The sequence below is a fragment of the Mastigoproctus giganteus genome, chromosome 14 (assembly GCF_048544385.1).
Source record: "Mastigoproctus giganteus isolate SK-2022 chromosome 14, ASM4854438v1, whole genome shotgun sequence".
Lineage (NCBI taxonomy): Eukaryota > Metazoa > Arthropoda > Arachnida > Uropygi > Thelyphonidae > Mastigoproctus > Mastigoproctus giganteus.
This window is the reverse complement of record NC_143588.1, coordinates 102,209,370-102,225,322: the sequence shown is the minus strand read 5'-3', so window position 1 is coordinate 102,225,322 and position 15,953 is coordinate 102,209,370. Positions and strand designations below refer to the sequence as shown.

Genomic DNA, 15,953 nt, shown 5'->3' with positions numbered 1-15,953 from the left:
AGGAGGATCCTGAGCTGGATATCATCATTCTTCTTCTCTCTTTTGGCAATTCCCTCCTACTTCTCTCTCTCAGGTTACTCAAATTTTTTTTGACTGGTGCAGCATAAGCCTCAGGCTTCCTTGCACCATATGGCTAATAACAATAATAATATACCCCTCAAAATAAATACAGAACTAATGTGTCTAAACTTACACATTTATACCATGTATCAGTAGCACATCATCACAAGCTTAGGCCTGATACAACATTTCTTTATTGACCATCAAGGTAACTTTTCTCATTTTATTTTGGGCTCTCCTGAACTCAGAGCTGTGGTGCAGCTGCACCACCTGCACTATAGGATTGTGTAGTGCCATTGCATGTATGAAAGATTGCTGCTGAATGCAACAAGTGATATTTGTGGTGCTAACTTGAGGTTTTAGACTTTTCAAGTGGCAGATGATCCCACAATGTCACTGCAGTTTGCACAAAACTTTCTTTTGTGGTACTTGCTTATAGGTTGTAGAGGATTAGCAGGATTTCCTAGCACTATTTTGGCAGTGGTTTCGCCTTTGCAAGATCTTACGCTGCCATGCTTCCTAGGTGAGTACTGGCTCATGCTTGTTAATTTAGATCTTCATTTTTTTTCATTTTGCAATTTCACCTTTCCCTAATTTGTTCATTTTAATTGCTTATATGATAGTGGCTGTTAGTATATTGCAACTTTCACTTTGCATTAAGCAGAAATATTCATGACATAAAAGTGTTTAATTTAAGACATAATTAGTTGATTACAACAGTTAATTTATATATTAATTTATAATGTACCAAATGTGTGATATTTGGTACATTATAAATTTGGTACACTATATTCAGGGGAGTGGAATATGAAAAAAACATGGGGGGGGGGTAATTGTGCAGTCAGATATGAAGTTCTCTGAGCAATGCACACAGGCTACCAGGACAACTCATGGGATTTTGTCTATGAAATACAGGAACTCTGCTAGCAGGGATAAGGAGATGATTATCTCATTGTATAAAGCAATGCTAGGCCAAATCTTGAGTACTGATACAGGTCTGGAGGGTTCATTTTAGGAAAGATGTAGATCTGCTGGAATAGGTGCAGAGAAGGGCAATGAGATTGGTGAAGGGAATGAAAGAGTAGTCTTAACAAAACAGGCTTCAGTTCTACTCTACAAATTTCAGCATTTGAAGACTAGTCAGCTGTGAGTTTATTTGATTGTGGTGTTTAAGGCTTTGAATGGATAGAGCTTGCTCTATGCCATCAGCACAGAGCAAGCTCAATGCTGATGGTATTCTCCCTCTTGCTTAGACTGCACACATGATGGGGAATAAATTCAAATTGAGGAAAGTCATTGCAGGACAGATGTGCAGAGGTTTACCTTCAGCCAGCAGGAGATTGATTGTTGACACATATTTCCATATGGTGTTGTGGAAGCGGGCAGTTTAAATAAATTCAAGGAAGAACTAAACAAATTATTGGAGGTGATGTGGGAGGGGGTTTTTTTGGGTTTTATTTTTGGCTGATGCTTTATAAGCTTGCTTTCTTGCATCATATGCCACTACTACTACTACTACTAATAATAATAATTATTATTATTATTATTATTACAACTGAACTCACCGAACAACAGATGAAGGCAATTAAGAATCTATGAGATTACTTCCTGGAAAACACAGTACCAATCTACCAAGCCATAAGAAAGATGGAAAAAAAGGAAACAACACTCAACCTTAAAAAGACCACACTTACACAGACAGAAGAAACAAGGGCAGAAAAATGGGCCAAGAAGATGCTCAATGGTAATCATTACAGTGCCCTCCATTAAGGTTACATAGATAAGATGGCTTCTAATGCATGGCTCACAGTATTCATGCTTGCCATCCAAACCAGGTAATCCTGAAACAACAGGAACAACAGGAAATACATCACAAAGGACCCAGAATAATAGATGACACATGTTGCTGATACCACCTGGCCCCAGAAACAATCCAGCACAACACTGCATGCAGGGTGATCACCCAGGTGGAGTACACTCACTGACACAACAAGGTCACAAAAATAATACATAAGAAACTAGTGCAAAAATACCAGTTGATCAAAGAAAATGTACTATCTTAAGAGTACAAACCTCAGATTCTACTAGAGATCTCTACTCAAAAACTGTACCAGGACCATGCTACAATAATGGACAAGATTATCCCACACAAGAGACCAGATATAACCTTCACATACAAGAAGGAAAGGGCTACCTATTACTAATTGACATAGCAGTGCCCAACACCAGAAACTTCCAGAAAACATAAGAGGAAAAGATCAGAAAGTACTCAAACCTCAAAGATCAGGAAGTACTCAAAGAAATGTGATGGAACAAGTGATGAACATCCCGATCACAGTGTCAAACACTGGCATGGGCTAAAGAGCCTCCATAAGAATCTAGCAGCAACAGGCCTTCCAGACCACACTTACATGGAACCCAGAAAGCCATGATTCTGAACACCTGTGGGATAGTAGGAGAGTTCCTTGGCCAACTAGTAACTGTACACAACCAACTACCCCATGCACTGGGTATCATTACCCATCACAGGGTGAAAAAAATCCCATAAAGGAGAAAACGTTTATAATAATATTAATAACACAACATGTGTCAGATGACATATGTCAGCAATACTACCTGGCCTCAGAAACAATCCTACACTTCACTGCAGGATGCAGAGTGATGACCCAGACTGAGTACCAGGTAGCCACGATAATATATCGGCTAGTGGGGAAACACTAGTTGATCAAAGAAAGTGTACCGTATTACAAGTACAAACCATAGGCCGTACTAGAGACCCCAACCCACAAGCTGTACTGGGACTGCACCATAATAATGGACAAGGCAATCCTGCACAACAGACCAGACATAACCCTGTAGACAAAGAAAAGCCTACCTATCTGATTGACATAGTGCTGCCCAATGCTGGCAACCTCCAAAAAACCTACATAACAGCCTAGCAGCAGTAGGTCTCTCAGAAAACACCTACAAGAAACTCCAAAAAGTTGTAATCCTGAACACGAGTAGAATAGTCAGACAGTTCCTCAACCAACAGCAACACCAGACATAACAACCATGCTGTGCACTTGGTACCAGTACTCATTACTGGGTAAAATCCCCCCTATGAGGGAAAAATAATACAATAACAACAATAATATCATCTTGATTTAATAAAGAACATTATTAAAAATAAGATTATTTCACTTCTCAAAATTTTACCCACTAACTTATTAGGAGCAGAGGGACATGCTCCTCTTATGCTGGTGTTTTTAAAAATTAGAGAAGTGAATAAATCATTAATATGGAACATTTCTACAAATATTCAAGTAATTTTAAAAAACCGGATTATTTCCCTTTTCAAATTTTTACCTGCAACTTATTGGCAGTTGGTGAAAGTATGATGGAATTCTATCCTGCATATACTCTTTAAGAACTGCAGCCATGAATAAGCTGTTAATGTGGAGCATTTTTAAATGTAAGATTATTTAACTTTTACAACCATTACTCCACACCTGATGGGGTTATGAGATATATCCCTCATTTCCATATAAACATTGTGGGGCAGCTTTTTTATCCCCTCAATTTTAATTCTCTGGTTTTTATTAGCTCTATTAAAGGAGATGCACTTCCAAGTGAACTGAATCACAGCCTTATTTTGTTATATTTTTGAATCTTTTCTATAAGACTGCCCTATATGGGCAGTCTTATAGAAAAAAATGATGAAAAATTATTGCCAAAAAAAATACAGGACACAAAAGTAAATGGCATTCTTCAGTGGCCTGAAATAGCAAGTGGAGTCTCCCAGAAATCTGTGCTCAGGTCTTTTCTATTCTAAATTATACTTAATCTTACTAAATGATACTAATGAGGGAATACACGGAAAATATTGTTAACAGAAGGGACTGCTTCTACAGGGATGGGATATACTTAAATAGAAAGGGTGCAAGAATATTTGCTGATGCTATCGAAGCAGTGTTAGGTGGGTCGGAAAACTGCTAGCTTGGGGGGATACAAGGACTTATAGATTAACAGTAGCCACTGGCAGAGGAGCAAGTGATTCTTGCACTGCTTCTATTGGAATGAGCAGAAGCCTGGAAAACAAGAAGCAGGATATTTCAGAGACTGCTGGGAGTCATGATGGTACAAGTAAACACATGGGTTGTGTTAGGGTAGCTAAGAAAAAGAACAGGTGCATGTATACTTGCGTGTACACCAATGCTAGGAGTTTGGTAAATAAATTTGATGAACTTGAGGTATTGCTCAAAGCATCAAAGGCGGATATTGTTGGGATATCAGAGACATGGTGTCACACAGATTAAAGGAATGCAGAACTGGAAAATTTGGGGAGTACAACATCTACAGAAAGGATAGACAGGATAGGAAGGGAAGAGGGGTTATTCTATTAGTTAAGAAACACATAAAATCCAAGGAAGTGAAGCCAGTCGACATCGCTGGACAGTGCAGTGTCGAGTCAGTTTGGTGTGACATAAGCATTGGGAGATCAAAATTGAGAGTAGGAGTGTGCTATAGGCCTAATGACTCTGATGAGTACAATAAAAAACTGTACAGGGAAATAGATTGGGCCAGTAAATCAGAGAGTCTTATAATGGGGGATTTTAATTTCCCAGATATTGACTGGAATTTGTGGGTTGGTCACTCACACACTAGCAAGGCTTTTGTGGATTTGTTGGATGATTGTTTTCTACATCAGCATGATCGGGAGACAACTAGAGGGAGTAATACTCTTGATCTGATTATCAGTAGTGATTCTTCATGCATTAAGAATCTGCAGATAAAGGAACCATTAGGTGGCAGTGATCACAGTGTGCTGAAGTGGAATTTACTCAAAGAGGTAACTACCATCAGGAGTAAAGGGAAGGGTTTTTGCTTTCGTAAAGGCGTCTATGATGGTCTGAGACAGTATTTAAATTCTATACAGTGGGACCAACTGATGATGTTACCAACAGCAAATGCAAAATGGGAAGCATTCAAAGAACTTATCTTGGAAGCTATTAGGCTTTACATACCAACTAAGAAATATTGTTCAAGGTTTAGGCCTAAATGGATGTCACATGAACTGATGAGGCATATGGCAGAGAAGAAAAATGCATGGGATACTTACAAATTAACACATGACACAGAAGCCTATGATAGATACAAGTTGATATGCAACCAAGTTACAAAGGAGGTTAGGCAGGCGAAGGCAGATTATGAGAAATCTTTGGCAAGGGATGCAAAGAAAAACAGCAAAGAGTTCTTTACCTATGTAAACTCTAGAAGGAAAGGGATGAATCAGATTGGTCCACAGGATATTGATGGTTCAACAGTTGAGGATCCTACTCAGGTAGCTAACAAACTAAATGAATATTTTGCATCGACATTCACACATGAGGAGTTATTCAGCGAGGGGAATGCCAGAGGTGTATTCAACTCTGGCATTAAGCTAGATAATCTTGTAATAACTGAGAGTAAAGTGGAGGAGAAATTGTTGAAGATAAACTCAAGAAAGGCACCTGGGATGGATGGGATCTATCCAGTTATATTAAAGGAGGCAGCAAAGGAAGTAAGCAAACCCTTAGCCATAATTATGAGAGCTTTCTTAGACTCAGGGGAGGTACCCATAGACTGGAGATATGCAAATGTTACCCCAATTAACAAAGGAGGATCAAAGGTGGACACAAGTAATTATAGACCTGTGAGTTTAACTTCTGTTCCCGGAAAATTAATGGAGGCCCTGGTTAAAGAAGCACTGCAGGATCATCTGGACAAGACTTCAGTTATAGCTCGGACACAGCATGGTTTTGTTAAGGGGAAGTCTTGCTTGACCAATTTGATTGGATACTATGATGCAGTCACAAAAGAACTGGATGCAGGGTATAACTTTGATATTATATACTTGGATCTTAGAAAGGCTTTTGATTCTGTTGCACACGGAAGACTGCTGCACAAATTGGAGCAGTGTGGCATTGGAGGCAAATTGCTGCTATGGATAAAGGGGTGGTTGAGGGGGAGAAGACAGAGAGTGGTAATCAATGGACACTGCTCATCGTGGATTAATGTTATTAGTGGAGTCCCTCAAGGTTCAGTGTTGGGTCCATCGTTGTTTTCTCTATTTATAAATAATATTTATGATGGTATATAAAGCTTAATGTCCAAGTTTGCAGAGGATACAAAGGTTGACAGGGTTGTTAAGGACACTACCGACGCTATGCTGCTGCAACAGGATCTGGAAAGGTTGAGCAGATGGGCTGAGGGGTGGCAAATGAAGTTTAACATTGACAAATGTAAAGTGCTATATATGGGAAACAGCAACCCCAGAGCAACGTATCAATTCTGTGGAATGAAAAGGACCTGGGGGTAATTGTACAGGCAGACATGAAGTTCTCTGAGCAGGGATAAGGAGGTGATTATTCCCTTGTATAAGGAAATGGTCAGGCCACACCTTGAGTACCGTATACAGGTCTGGAGGCATCATTTCAAGAAGAATGTAGAGCTGCTGGAACGAGTACAGAGAAGAGCAACAAGATTATTGAATGGAACAAAGGGTTGCTCTTACGAAGAAAGGCTTAAGTTTTGAAAATTACAGTGAGAATAGGCACCGGCGAGGTGATCTGATAGAGGTGTATAAAGCCTTGAATGGTTTGAGCATGCTCAATGCTGATGGGATTCTGCCTCTTGCTCAGAATAATCACCTGAGAGGGCATAAATTCAAATTGAGGAAAGACAGATGTACTATAGATGTGCGGAAATTTGCGTTTAGCCAGTGGGTAGTTGGTTGGTGGAACAAACTTCCATCCCTTGTTGTGGAAGTTGATAGCCTAAATAAATTTAAGACTCAGCTGGACAGGTATTTCGAACGACCGGAGGGGTGAAGTGGAAGTTTTTTTGTTTTTTTTTTGGCTGATGCTGCATAAGCTTGCTTTCTTGCATCCTATGCCACTTCTAATGCTAAAGATATGAAAGTTCACTGATGACTAAAAGGGTTGAGAGGATTGTTAATGATCAGAACCAAGCTATGCGGATTGAAAAGGATTTAGACCAACTGCGAGAATAGTCTAAAAAATAGCAGCTAAAGTTTAATGCTACCAAATGTAAATTATTGCGCTTGGAGAAAAAAAAACCTAGTAGTAATTTATAGACTAGGGGAAGAGGGATTAAAGGATGTTCTGGATAAAAAAGGCTTTTGAATTACATTACAGAAAGATTTAACACTTAGTAGATGTATAATAAGTTTGTTTCCTTGCATTATTATGTAATTTCAGTAATAATAATAAAAGCCAGCCCAACTGTAAAATCAAAGTCCAAGATCACAACTCAAGAGTTTCTGTGTGTGTATGTGTGTGGGTGCATATTTAGTCAGGGGATGGAATATTTTTTTTTTTTTTTTTTATTATTAGCCATATTGTGCAAGGAAGCCTGAGGCTTATGCTGCACCAGCCAAAAAAAATTCCTGAGTTACCCTGTGAGTGAGAGAGAGAGAGAGAGAGAGAGAAGTAGTAGAAAGGAATCACCAAGAAAGAGAAGAATGATGATATCCAGCTCGGGACCCTGGGTGATCCTGGGTTTCCCAGATTTAGTCCTCAAATTTTTATGTTATGCCTCTAATGGAAATCATGTTGTACTTTAAATGAGTCACAACTGCTGAATCAACAAACTACCAGTCCAGCACCTAAGTACGTTCATGTTATTTTGTTATTGTATTCATCCTTACTCAATTTGATAATTTGAAGGCAAGCACACCTACATATAAATTTCATTTTGTATGATTTATCTTGAGGAAAATTACCTCTCGGCGCTAATATATCTGTAATTGCATAGTTTCGTGCATAAATTAAACACAGCCAAATCATCCCTCTCAACCCCCTTCCCCCTCCGCGATTAAATAACACAGCTCTACAATTCCCAACTTTCGTATAATTTGCCCAAATATCGATTTCATTTACCGGGAGTAAGTTCAGCTGGAGGTGGTGGTGGTGTTTTTTCTTTTTCTTTCTTTTTTTTCGCTCCCATTATGTTACTAATAAAAACGAAATTTAAATTACATTTCAAGAATATTTTATCTAATGTACTAAAGTTATAATTACGTTACTGTTTTAAAAATATATATTTAAATGTTCCAAAGTACACAAACAAGTAGCGTGGCGCCGTTGCTAAGGGCAACAACGAAAAGTGCCACATAGTGTAATGAACTGTGACATTTTCCTGCAACGTGAAACTTCAAATATTAAGAGAAATTCTCCAATAATTAATTTTCGTAGTATATTCATAAATAATTTCCAATTGGTTACAGTTTCATACCTTTCAATCTAAGATCAACGTGAAAAATCATTTGAAAATAGAAGGCTTCCTACAATCAAAAAGAAATCTCATAGACGCCTGCGTGACTGCAGCTGCTAAGGCGCCGAAGATATCCAATGACAGCAGGCTCCCTGTACCCAAACAGGGTACCTGATGATAACAGCGGCGAAACTACTGTACTGCCAGATCCACCATCCCAAGAGATAGAAAAATATAATGGAGCAATACGATAAAAAGAAAAAATTAAATTTCCCAAAATCTTACTGCATATTTTTTTATTGTCATCCAATGTATGTTGGAACACCTCACCCCCGAGAAGTTAGTTGAATACTTCACTTGAAAAGAAAATGAATTATTCTGGCTGCCGTAGTCGAGTGGTCAGCGCGCCGGTGCATAAGTACACGCGCCTTGAGTGACCGGGGTTCAAGCCCATGACTGCTAAATACGGTGCTGTTTCTTGTATTCTGTCTGTCTTGTGAACTCCTCTGACCGTTTGCTCGTTCCGGAGTATAAACAGAAAATTTATTTATTTATTATTATTATTATTACTAGCCATATAGTGCAAGAAAGCCTGAGGCTTATGCTGCACCATCTAAAAAAAAATTTCCGATTTACCCTGATAGAGAGAGAGAGAGAGACAAAAGTACAGGGGAATCACCAAGAAAGAGAAGAATGATAATATCCAGCTCAGGACCCTGGGTGTGCCAAACCCATACTCAACAGATTTGTGCCCCTGGGGTTGGCACCTGTTTAAAGTAGATACAAAATGCATTCACACTCATAACAGGTAAAAACCGTCATATTAGGGTCATGCCAGAATTATGTCATCTGCACACGTTTATTATGTCTGTAAATTACATGCGTTCTCTGGTCGGATTTCATGTTTTGCTCTAGGAAAAACCTTATAAATCCCCTGAGATCGACTAATCAAACCAAGTGAAAAACCCAATAAAAGTTCCTTGCATCATTAACGAAATTCGAACCGGAGCCTTTTTCCACCCGGTGCGGGGAGGACAGTAGTGTGTGTGTGTGTGTGCGTGCGTGTGTGTGTGTGTGCGTGTGTGTGTGTTGAACACTCTGTCCTCCCCGTACGGGTGGAAAAGCTCGGGTCTGAATTTCGTTAATGACGCAAGGAACTTTTATTGGCTTTTTCATGACATAATGTACATGGGCTTATAAGTATGGTCTTGGTTGGTTGTACTATGACATTCTATCCGTTATAAGGGTCACTGCGGGTAGCAAAGTGATTGTAATCACTGTCCTCCCCGCACCAGCCTTTTTCTACCCGGTGCGGGGAGGACAGTGATTACAATCACTTTGCTACCCGCAGTGACCCTTATAACAGATAGAACGTCATAGTATATTATGATAGGATATTATGATGTGGTTACAAAGGAACTGGACGCAAAAAACAATTTTGATATCATATATTTGGATTTCAGGAAAGCTTTTGACACTGTTGCGCATGGAAGACTATTGTACAAATTGGAGCAGAATGGTATTAAGGGTAAGTTGCTACAATGGATAAAAGGATGGTTAAGTGCGAGAAGACAGAGGGTGGTAATCAATGGGTGCTGCTCTTCTTGGACTAATGTTATTAGTGGAGTCCCACAGGGTTCGGTGTTAGGTCCACTGTTGTTTTGTATATTTATCAATGATATTGATGAAGGTATATCAGGCTTAATTTGGGCAGATGGGCTAAGAAGTGGCAACTGAAGTTTAACCTTGACGAATGCAAAGTACTGCATATGGGTAGAAATAACCCCAGAGAAACGTACCAACTGTGTGGTACTACACTTAAGGTGGTAGAAAATGAAAAAGACCTGGGGGTAATTGTGCAGTCAGATATGAAGTTCTCTGAGCAATGCAGACAGGCTGCCAGGGCAGGTCATGGGGTTTTGTCAATGATATATAGGAATTTTGCTAGCAGGGAAAAGGATGTGATTATCCCTCTGTATAAGGCAATGGTCAGGCCACGCCTTGAGTACTGCGTACAGGTCTGGAGACCTAATTTTAGGAAGGCTGTAGATTTGCTTGAGCGGGTACAGAGAAGGGCAACAAGATTGGTGAGGGGAATGAAGGGATCCTCTTATCAAGAGAGGCTTAAGTTCTGCAAATTGCAGTGGCTGGAGACTAGGCACCTGCGCGGTGATCTGATTGAGGTATATAAGGCCTTGAATGGATTGAGCACGCTGAATTCTGATGGGATCCTTCCACTTGTTCAGATTACGAACCTAAGGGGGCATAAATTCAAATTAAGAAAAGACAGATCTAGAATAGATGTGCGGAAATTTGCCTTTAGCCAGCGGGTGGTTAATTGCTGGAACAAACTTCCATCTGTCGTTGTGGAAGTTGATAGGTTGAATAAATTTAAGGAGGAACTGGACAGGCATTTGGAGGGAATGGTGTGATTTTTTTTTTTTTTTTTTTGGCTGATGCTGCATAAGCTCATACATTTGCTTTCTTGCATCACATGCCGCTACTACTACTACTACTACTACTACTACTACTACTACTACAACCGACCAAGACTAATCTTGTAAGCCCATGTGTATTATGTCAATATGCCTGTCTTGTTGGATGAAATACTCGATTGCTGAGGGAAAACTACTCTTATAATAGGTCAAAAAATGTCACGATAGGGCCACCCGGAGTACATTCATCTGCCCTTTGTATATTGTATTCATGAATTGCGTGTTTTGTCTGGTCGATATGCTTGTTTTTCTGGACGAAAAATCCGAGTTTTCGGGAGAAAAATCCTTTCTGAGACTGTCAAATTCAGCCACGGAGTGAAAAAAATCCCATAAAAGTTCCTCAACTCATTGATTGGATTCGAACCCAGGCAGTACCGCCTGGTGTGGGGAGGACAATGATTTTACCAAGTGTTTACCATGTCAGGTCGGTCACAATTAATAACCCCAGAAGCATGCAGGCAGGTTAAACACGCAGTAAGGGGAAAATATAAAAAGCACTCGTAGTGTAGGGTTACCAGACTCTCCCCAGTTTCTAAGGACATTCCTAAAAAAAATTGACTACTCCTCCCAGGAAATTATTTGTCCCCGAAATGCCCTCAAATTTTAGAATGTGTTTCCGAAAAGGTGACTCAACTCGCAAGAGCTACAAATTATCAGATACTTCAGCTTTCTCTCTTTCTAATCAATATTCTGCACATTACATAACTATCTCTCTCGAAATGACCAACGATGACACATTCCTTTACCACTACTACGGCTGAATTAGAATGAATATCAGTAATGTAGTGTATGAAAAATGTGATGACATTGACCAACGATGACATTAATGTGACGAAATGACCAACGATGACACATTCCTTTACCACTACTACGGCTGAATTAGAATGAATATCAGTAATGTAGTGTATGAAAAATGTGATTACTAATTAATTAATAATATAATTATAATTTCATTTGTTTAATTATTAATTAAATATCTCAATAAGTCAACTTATAAATTCATTTTTCAATAATAATTTCCATTTAATTCTGTTCCCGGAAATATAGAATAGGTATATGTTTTTTATGTTTTTGCTCTCGCGGGTAACAGAGTGCACCGCCGCCCCCACAGGAAAGATCCAGGCTTTAAAGTACGTACCCATATTCCGAGGCATATCGTGTCGTCCGCGGTCCAGGAACATAGGATAAAAATTAGCTCTTTTATAAACCCCTTTTTATTCTTAGACTTTCTCTTTTTAGTTCCAAGTAAAGCCAGACCTACTATACGCTTCGTGTACTGTCATCTTTATAGGATGTTTCTGGTTTACAGTGTGGGTTGAACTTCCGCTCCTGGATACCCAAATGCAGGCTTGCATTTGTGGATGGACTCTAAGTGGAGATAATGTTAATGTTTTCTAAGTGTTATTATTAATGTTTTCTAAGTGTTATTATTAATGTTTCCTAAGTGTTATTGTTAAGTTAATGTCATTCTAGGTGTGTGTATGTATGTATGTATTTGCTATTTACATGAAAATAATTGTATAATGTTGCTTTTGTTTCAACAAGTATGCATCGTTCCTAGTTGGAATTTTATTATTATTATTTTTATTTATTATTATTTTTTTTTTTTTTCCGCTGGCCTCCAAGTTTTGGCAGCCTTCGGGGCAGGATTGCTGGCACCTACCAGTATAGCACTACTTCCGGTAGGTGCGGGATTTGTGCATTACAGCACACACAGAGAATGGTTGATCCAGGTGTTGGTTAGTCCCTGGCGGCGAAATGGCCTGACATAACACTCTTTTTTTAGGCCTGTTTTGCAGAGGTTCTGAGCTTTTACAGGAGTAATAGGTGGAGATGGGCTTATGTCTAGGAGCCACCCTTCATATCAGGACACACACAAGCAAACGTACATAAAGACTACAGCATATATAAGAGTATGTATATAAAATCTGTATATATATATATATCTGGAGAATGTATATACAGTTGTGTGTTAATAAATAAAAATAAAAAAAGACCTACTATACGTTAAAGTAACATTATATACCCCTGCCGAACCCTGCTGCTTCGTTTAGTTATTTTCCCCACTTCAAAGGTATCACTTAATATCGCTAATAAGACAGTACAAATATCATATGCCTTAAACTGCGATATGGTATGCATAGCTGACCAAGCAGTAAATTCACTTCCTGAAAACCCGGTTTCAGGAAGTGAAGGCCAACAACTCGCCTAACTGGGACTAGGACCCGTCAAACACCTTAACTTGAACAGGTGTGAAAATATAAAAACCGCACAAATGGCTTCACAACAGAGTTTCGTGACATGCTATTGCAAAGTTGTTTTAAGAAGTTTTTTCCTCGCTTGTAGCACAATTGGCAGGACCGTCGTCCTCCCCACACCGCCTGAAAGGACCTGAGTTTGAATCCAGTCGATGACGTGAGGAATTTTTATGGGCCTTTTCACAATGTGGCTAAGTCAGTTGGTCTCAGGCGAGGGTAGTGTTGTTTTTTTGTCTAGCAAACATGCAAATAGACCACAGAAAACACACACACACATACACACAATTTACAAACATAATCGATGCTCTCATGGATCTATTAGTATAATCACCGTCTTACCGACAACGGGTGAAAAAGACCTGAATTCGTATTCCATCAGTAATGGAAGGACCTTTTATGGGTTATTTTTTTCACAATGTGGCTGAGTTACTTGGTCTTTGGAGAAGGAATCATGGTTTTCCGCCCGGAAACTCGAGTTTTTCGTCCAGAAAACAACAAATCGACCACTGAACACACGCAATTTACAGATATATTACATACGGTACAATATAGCCAAAGTTGCTTATGTGCCTAAAACCCTACAACAACCAACCAACCAACATAATATATACGGCGCAATATGGAAGAAGTCACTGATATGCCTCATCCTCTACAAAAACAAAGAATTTTTTTTATGCCTGCTTCTGTTTTCTTTTTACTAAGAGATCTTCACTTTTAACAATGTTTATATGTATTCTTCCCACCATAAATATTTGGGCACCCTTTTCAATGTAGTCAATGGTGCAAAGGGAATGTATGCAAAGCAGAAATATATTTAAAAGTGAGCAGGCATTAAAAAGATTTAAAAGTGTGCAATATCAAGCAGAATGATAAGAAGAAAGGAATCTCTGCTGCTTCAAAGCGAATACCATTTGTCAAACGCTTGGAAAAATCTGGGTTCGAATCTCGGTGGAGAATGGATAAATTCTTTAAGGGCTCTTCACTCAGTTCTCTAGTTAGCTGATCTCAAGTGTAAGGAGTAGATTTAACCTCTTGGAGTTTTCTTGGGTTTATCAGCCCGCACAAAATAAAAATTGCTGAAAATGCACATATATGGATGTGATAAAATTAACCAGTACAACATATAATGCTAATACCACAAATTATGATATAGAGTTCCCTGTAAATGATTACATCTAACCGTTTATTTCTTTTGTCTGTAAATTGCGTGTGTTCTCTGTGGACTTCTCTGTTTGCTGGACGAAAAAACCCCAGTTTCTGGAGGAAAAAACCTCGCTATCTACGCCTGAGACCCAATAACTCAGTCACGGTGTGAAAAAAGCCCACATTGGGCTTTTTCAATGAGTGTGACAGCCACAGATATTAGCACACATAACCGGTACCAATGCAGTGAAATAAATGGAATAACAAGATCGATGCAGGTGTATGCAGACAGTCAGGAAGAGCAATAAAATGGGGGACAGAAATTGCCAGTCACTGAAGAAAGTGATGAAAGTAAATGTCTTTGGAAAACTCAATATGTTCAGATATTGCATGTGTTTTCCTGGAATAGCTGCTCCTCACATGCACCACACCACAAAAAAGAATGCCAGATGTCGTTTGCAGTGGCGCTTACCCCATTGTTCTTGGACCATAGTACAATGGAAACAAGTCCTATGGAATAATGAGTCGCATTATACCGTTTACAGATCTGATGGTAGCAAAAAACGGGTGTGGAGAATGACTAAGTAATCATCCTTTACACTGGCCTCTGACCACAGTGAAGGAAACAGCCCGACCCATCATCCATAATATGGACGATGGTTTGGGGTTGCTTCTCATGGTTCGGCCTCGCAACATTTCTCGTGGTACAAAAACCATAAACAGAAAATCACATATTGTAATTAATAAATTGCACAAATGCGCACTATACCAAATCGCAAAAATGTACATTGCGACAAATCGCACAAATTCTGTGGTGTTATTATTCTGGCAATACTGTGAAAATGGGCCCCTCCATGTTTCTGCATAATAATGCTCTGTCCCATGCAGTGAGCAGTTAAAAACCCGTTTTCAGGAAGTGAAATCCAAGAACTCTCCTGGTCAGGGTAGAGCTCAGGTCCGAATTCCATGAAAACATCTTTGGGATGAACTAAAATAATAATCTGAGTGCAGCCCGTATATGCATCTTTTACAGATGATATTCCTGCTGCCTGCTACAAGAAACTAGTTTAAAATTGTTCCAAGACGGATCAACACTGTATTTGGGTTAAAAATGGGCGTGACTTATTTCGTTTATTAAAACTCGAGCTTTTCGAAATTTGAAAATATCAGAACACTTTTGTTCCACGAGGCTGCTTCGGTGTTTACACATCATATGTTAATTCGAAATTATGGGAGACACAAAAAAATCTCTTTATCCGAGTTCACTGATATAAATTTAATTTATGGTGAGATTCATAAGAAAGTTGCAGCTTCTGTTCTCAAAAACGTTCTAACTCGTCCACTTAAACAGCGTGTAAACTGAAACTACTAAGAGTAATACTTTTATAATACTCGTAGAGAGAGATTTCGACGAACTGAAAATGTTGAAAGAAAATATTTCGTCTGTACAAGTATATCCTATCACCAGGATGTACTTCTACAGACAAATAATACAAAACAAAATGCATCTACAAAGGCATTTTGTTTGAAACTAAAAAACATTTAGTTTCATCTACAAGCGTATGGAGATTATTAAATAATACGAGACATTATGCGATATGAATACATGATAATACGATATGAATAAATGATAATAAGATATGAGTACAAAGCATAATACGATACGAATACATGGTAACTCGTTATGAAGGTAGCCACAATATGAGATACAATTAAATCGATGCCATCTCTGATATTGTGG

The 15,953-nt window shown here is 38.9% G+C and overlaps 1 protein-coding gene across 1 annotated transcript in view; it reads right to left on the bottom strand.

Moving 5' to 3' along the window:
- LOC150075452 (dynein axonemal intermediate chain 3-like) overlaps positions 1 to 8,442 on the bottom strand; it is a 51,551-nt gene extending 43,109 nt beyond the window's left edge. Inside the window, exon 1 of the mRNA XM_090388491.1 lies at positions 8,338 to 8,442. Within this exon, the coding sequence (XP_090244617.1) occupies positions 8,338 to 8,368 (31 nt within the window). The 5' untranslated portion in view covers positions 8,369 to 8,442. The remainder of the gene's footprint in view (positions 1 to 8,337) is intronic.
- Between the last annotated feature and the right edge of the window lie 7,511 nt (positions 8,443 to 15,953).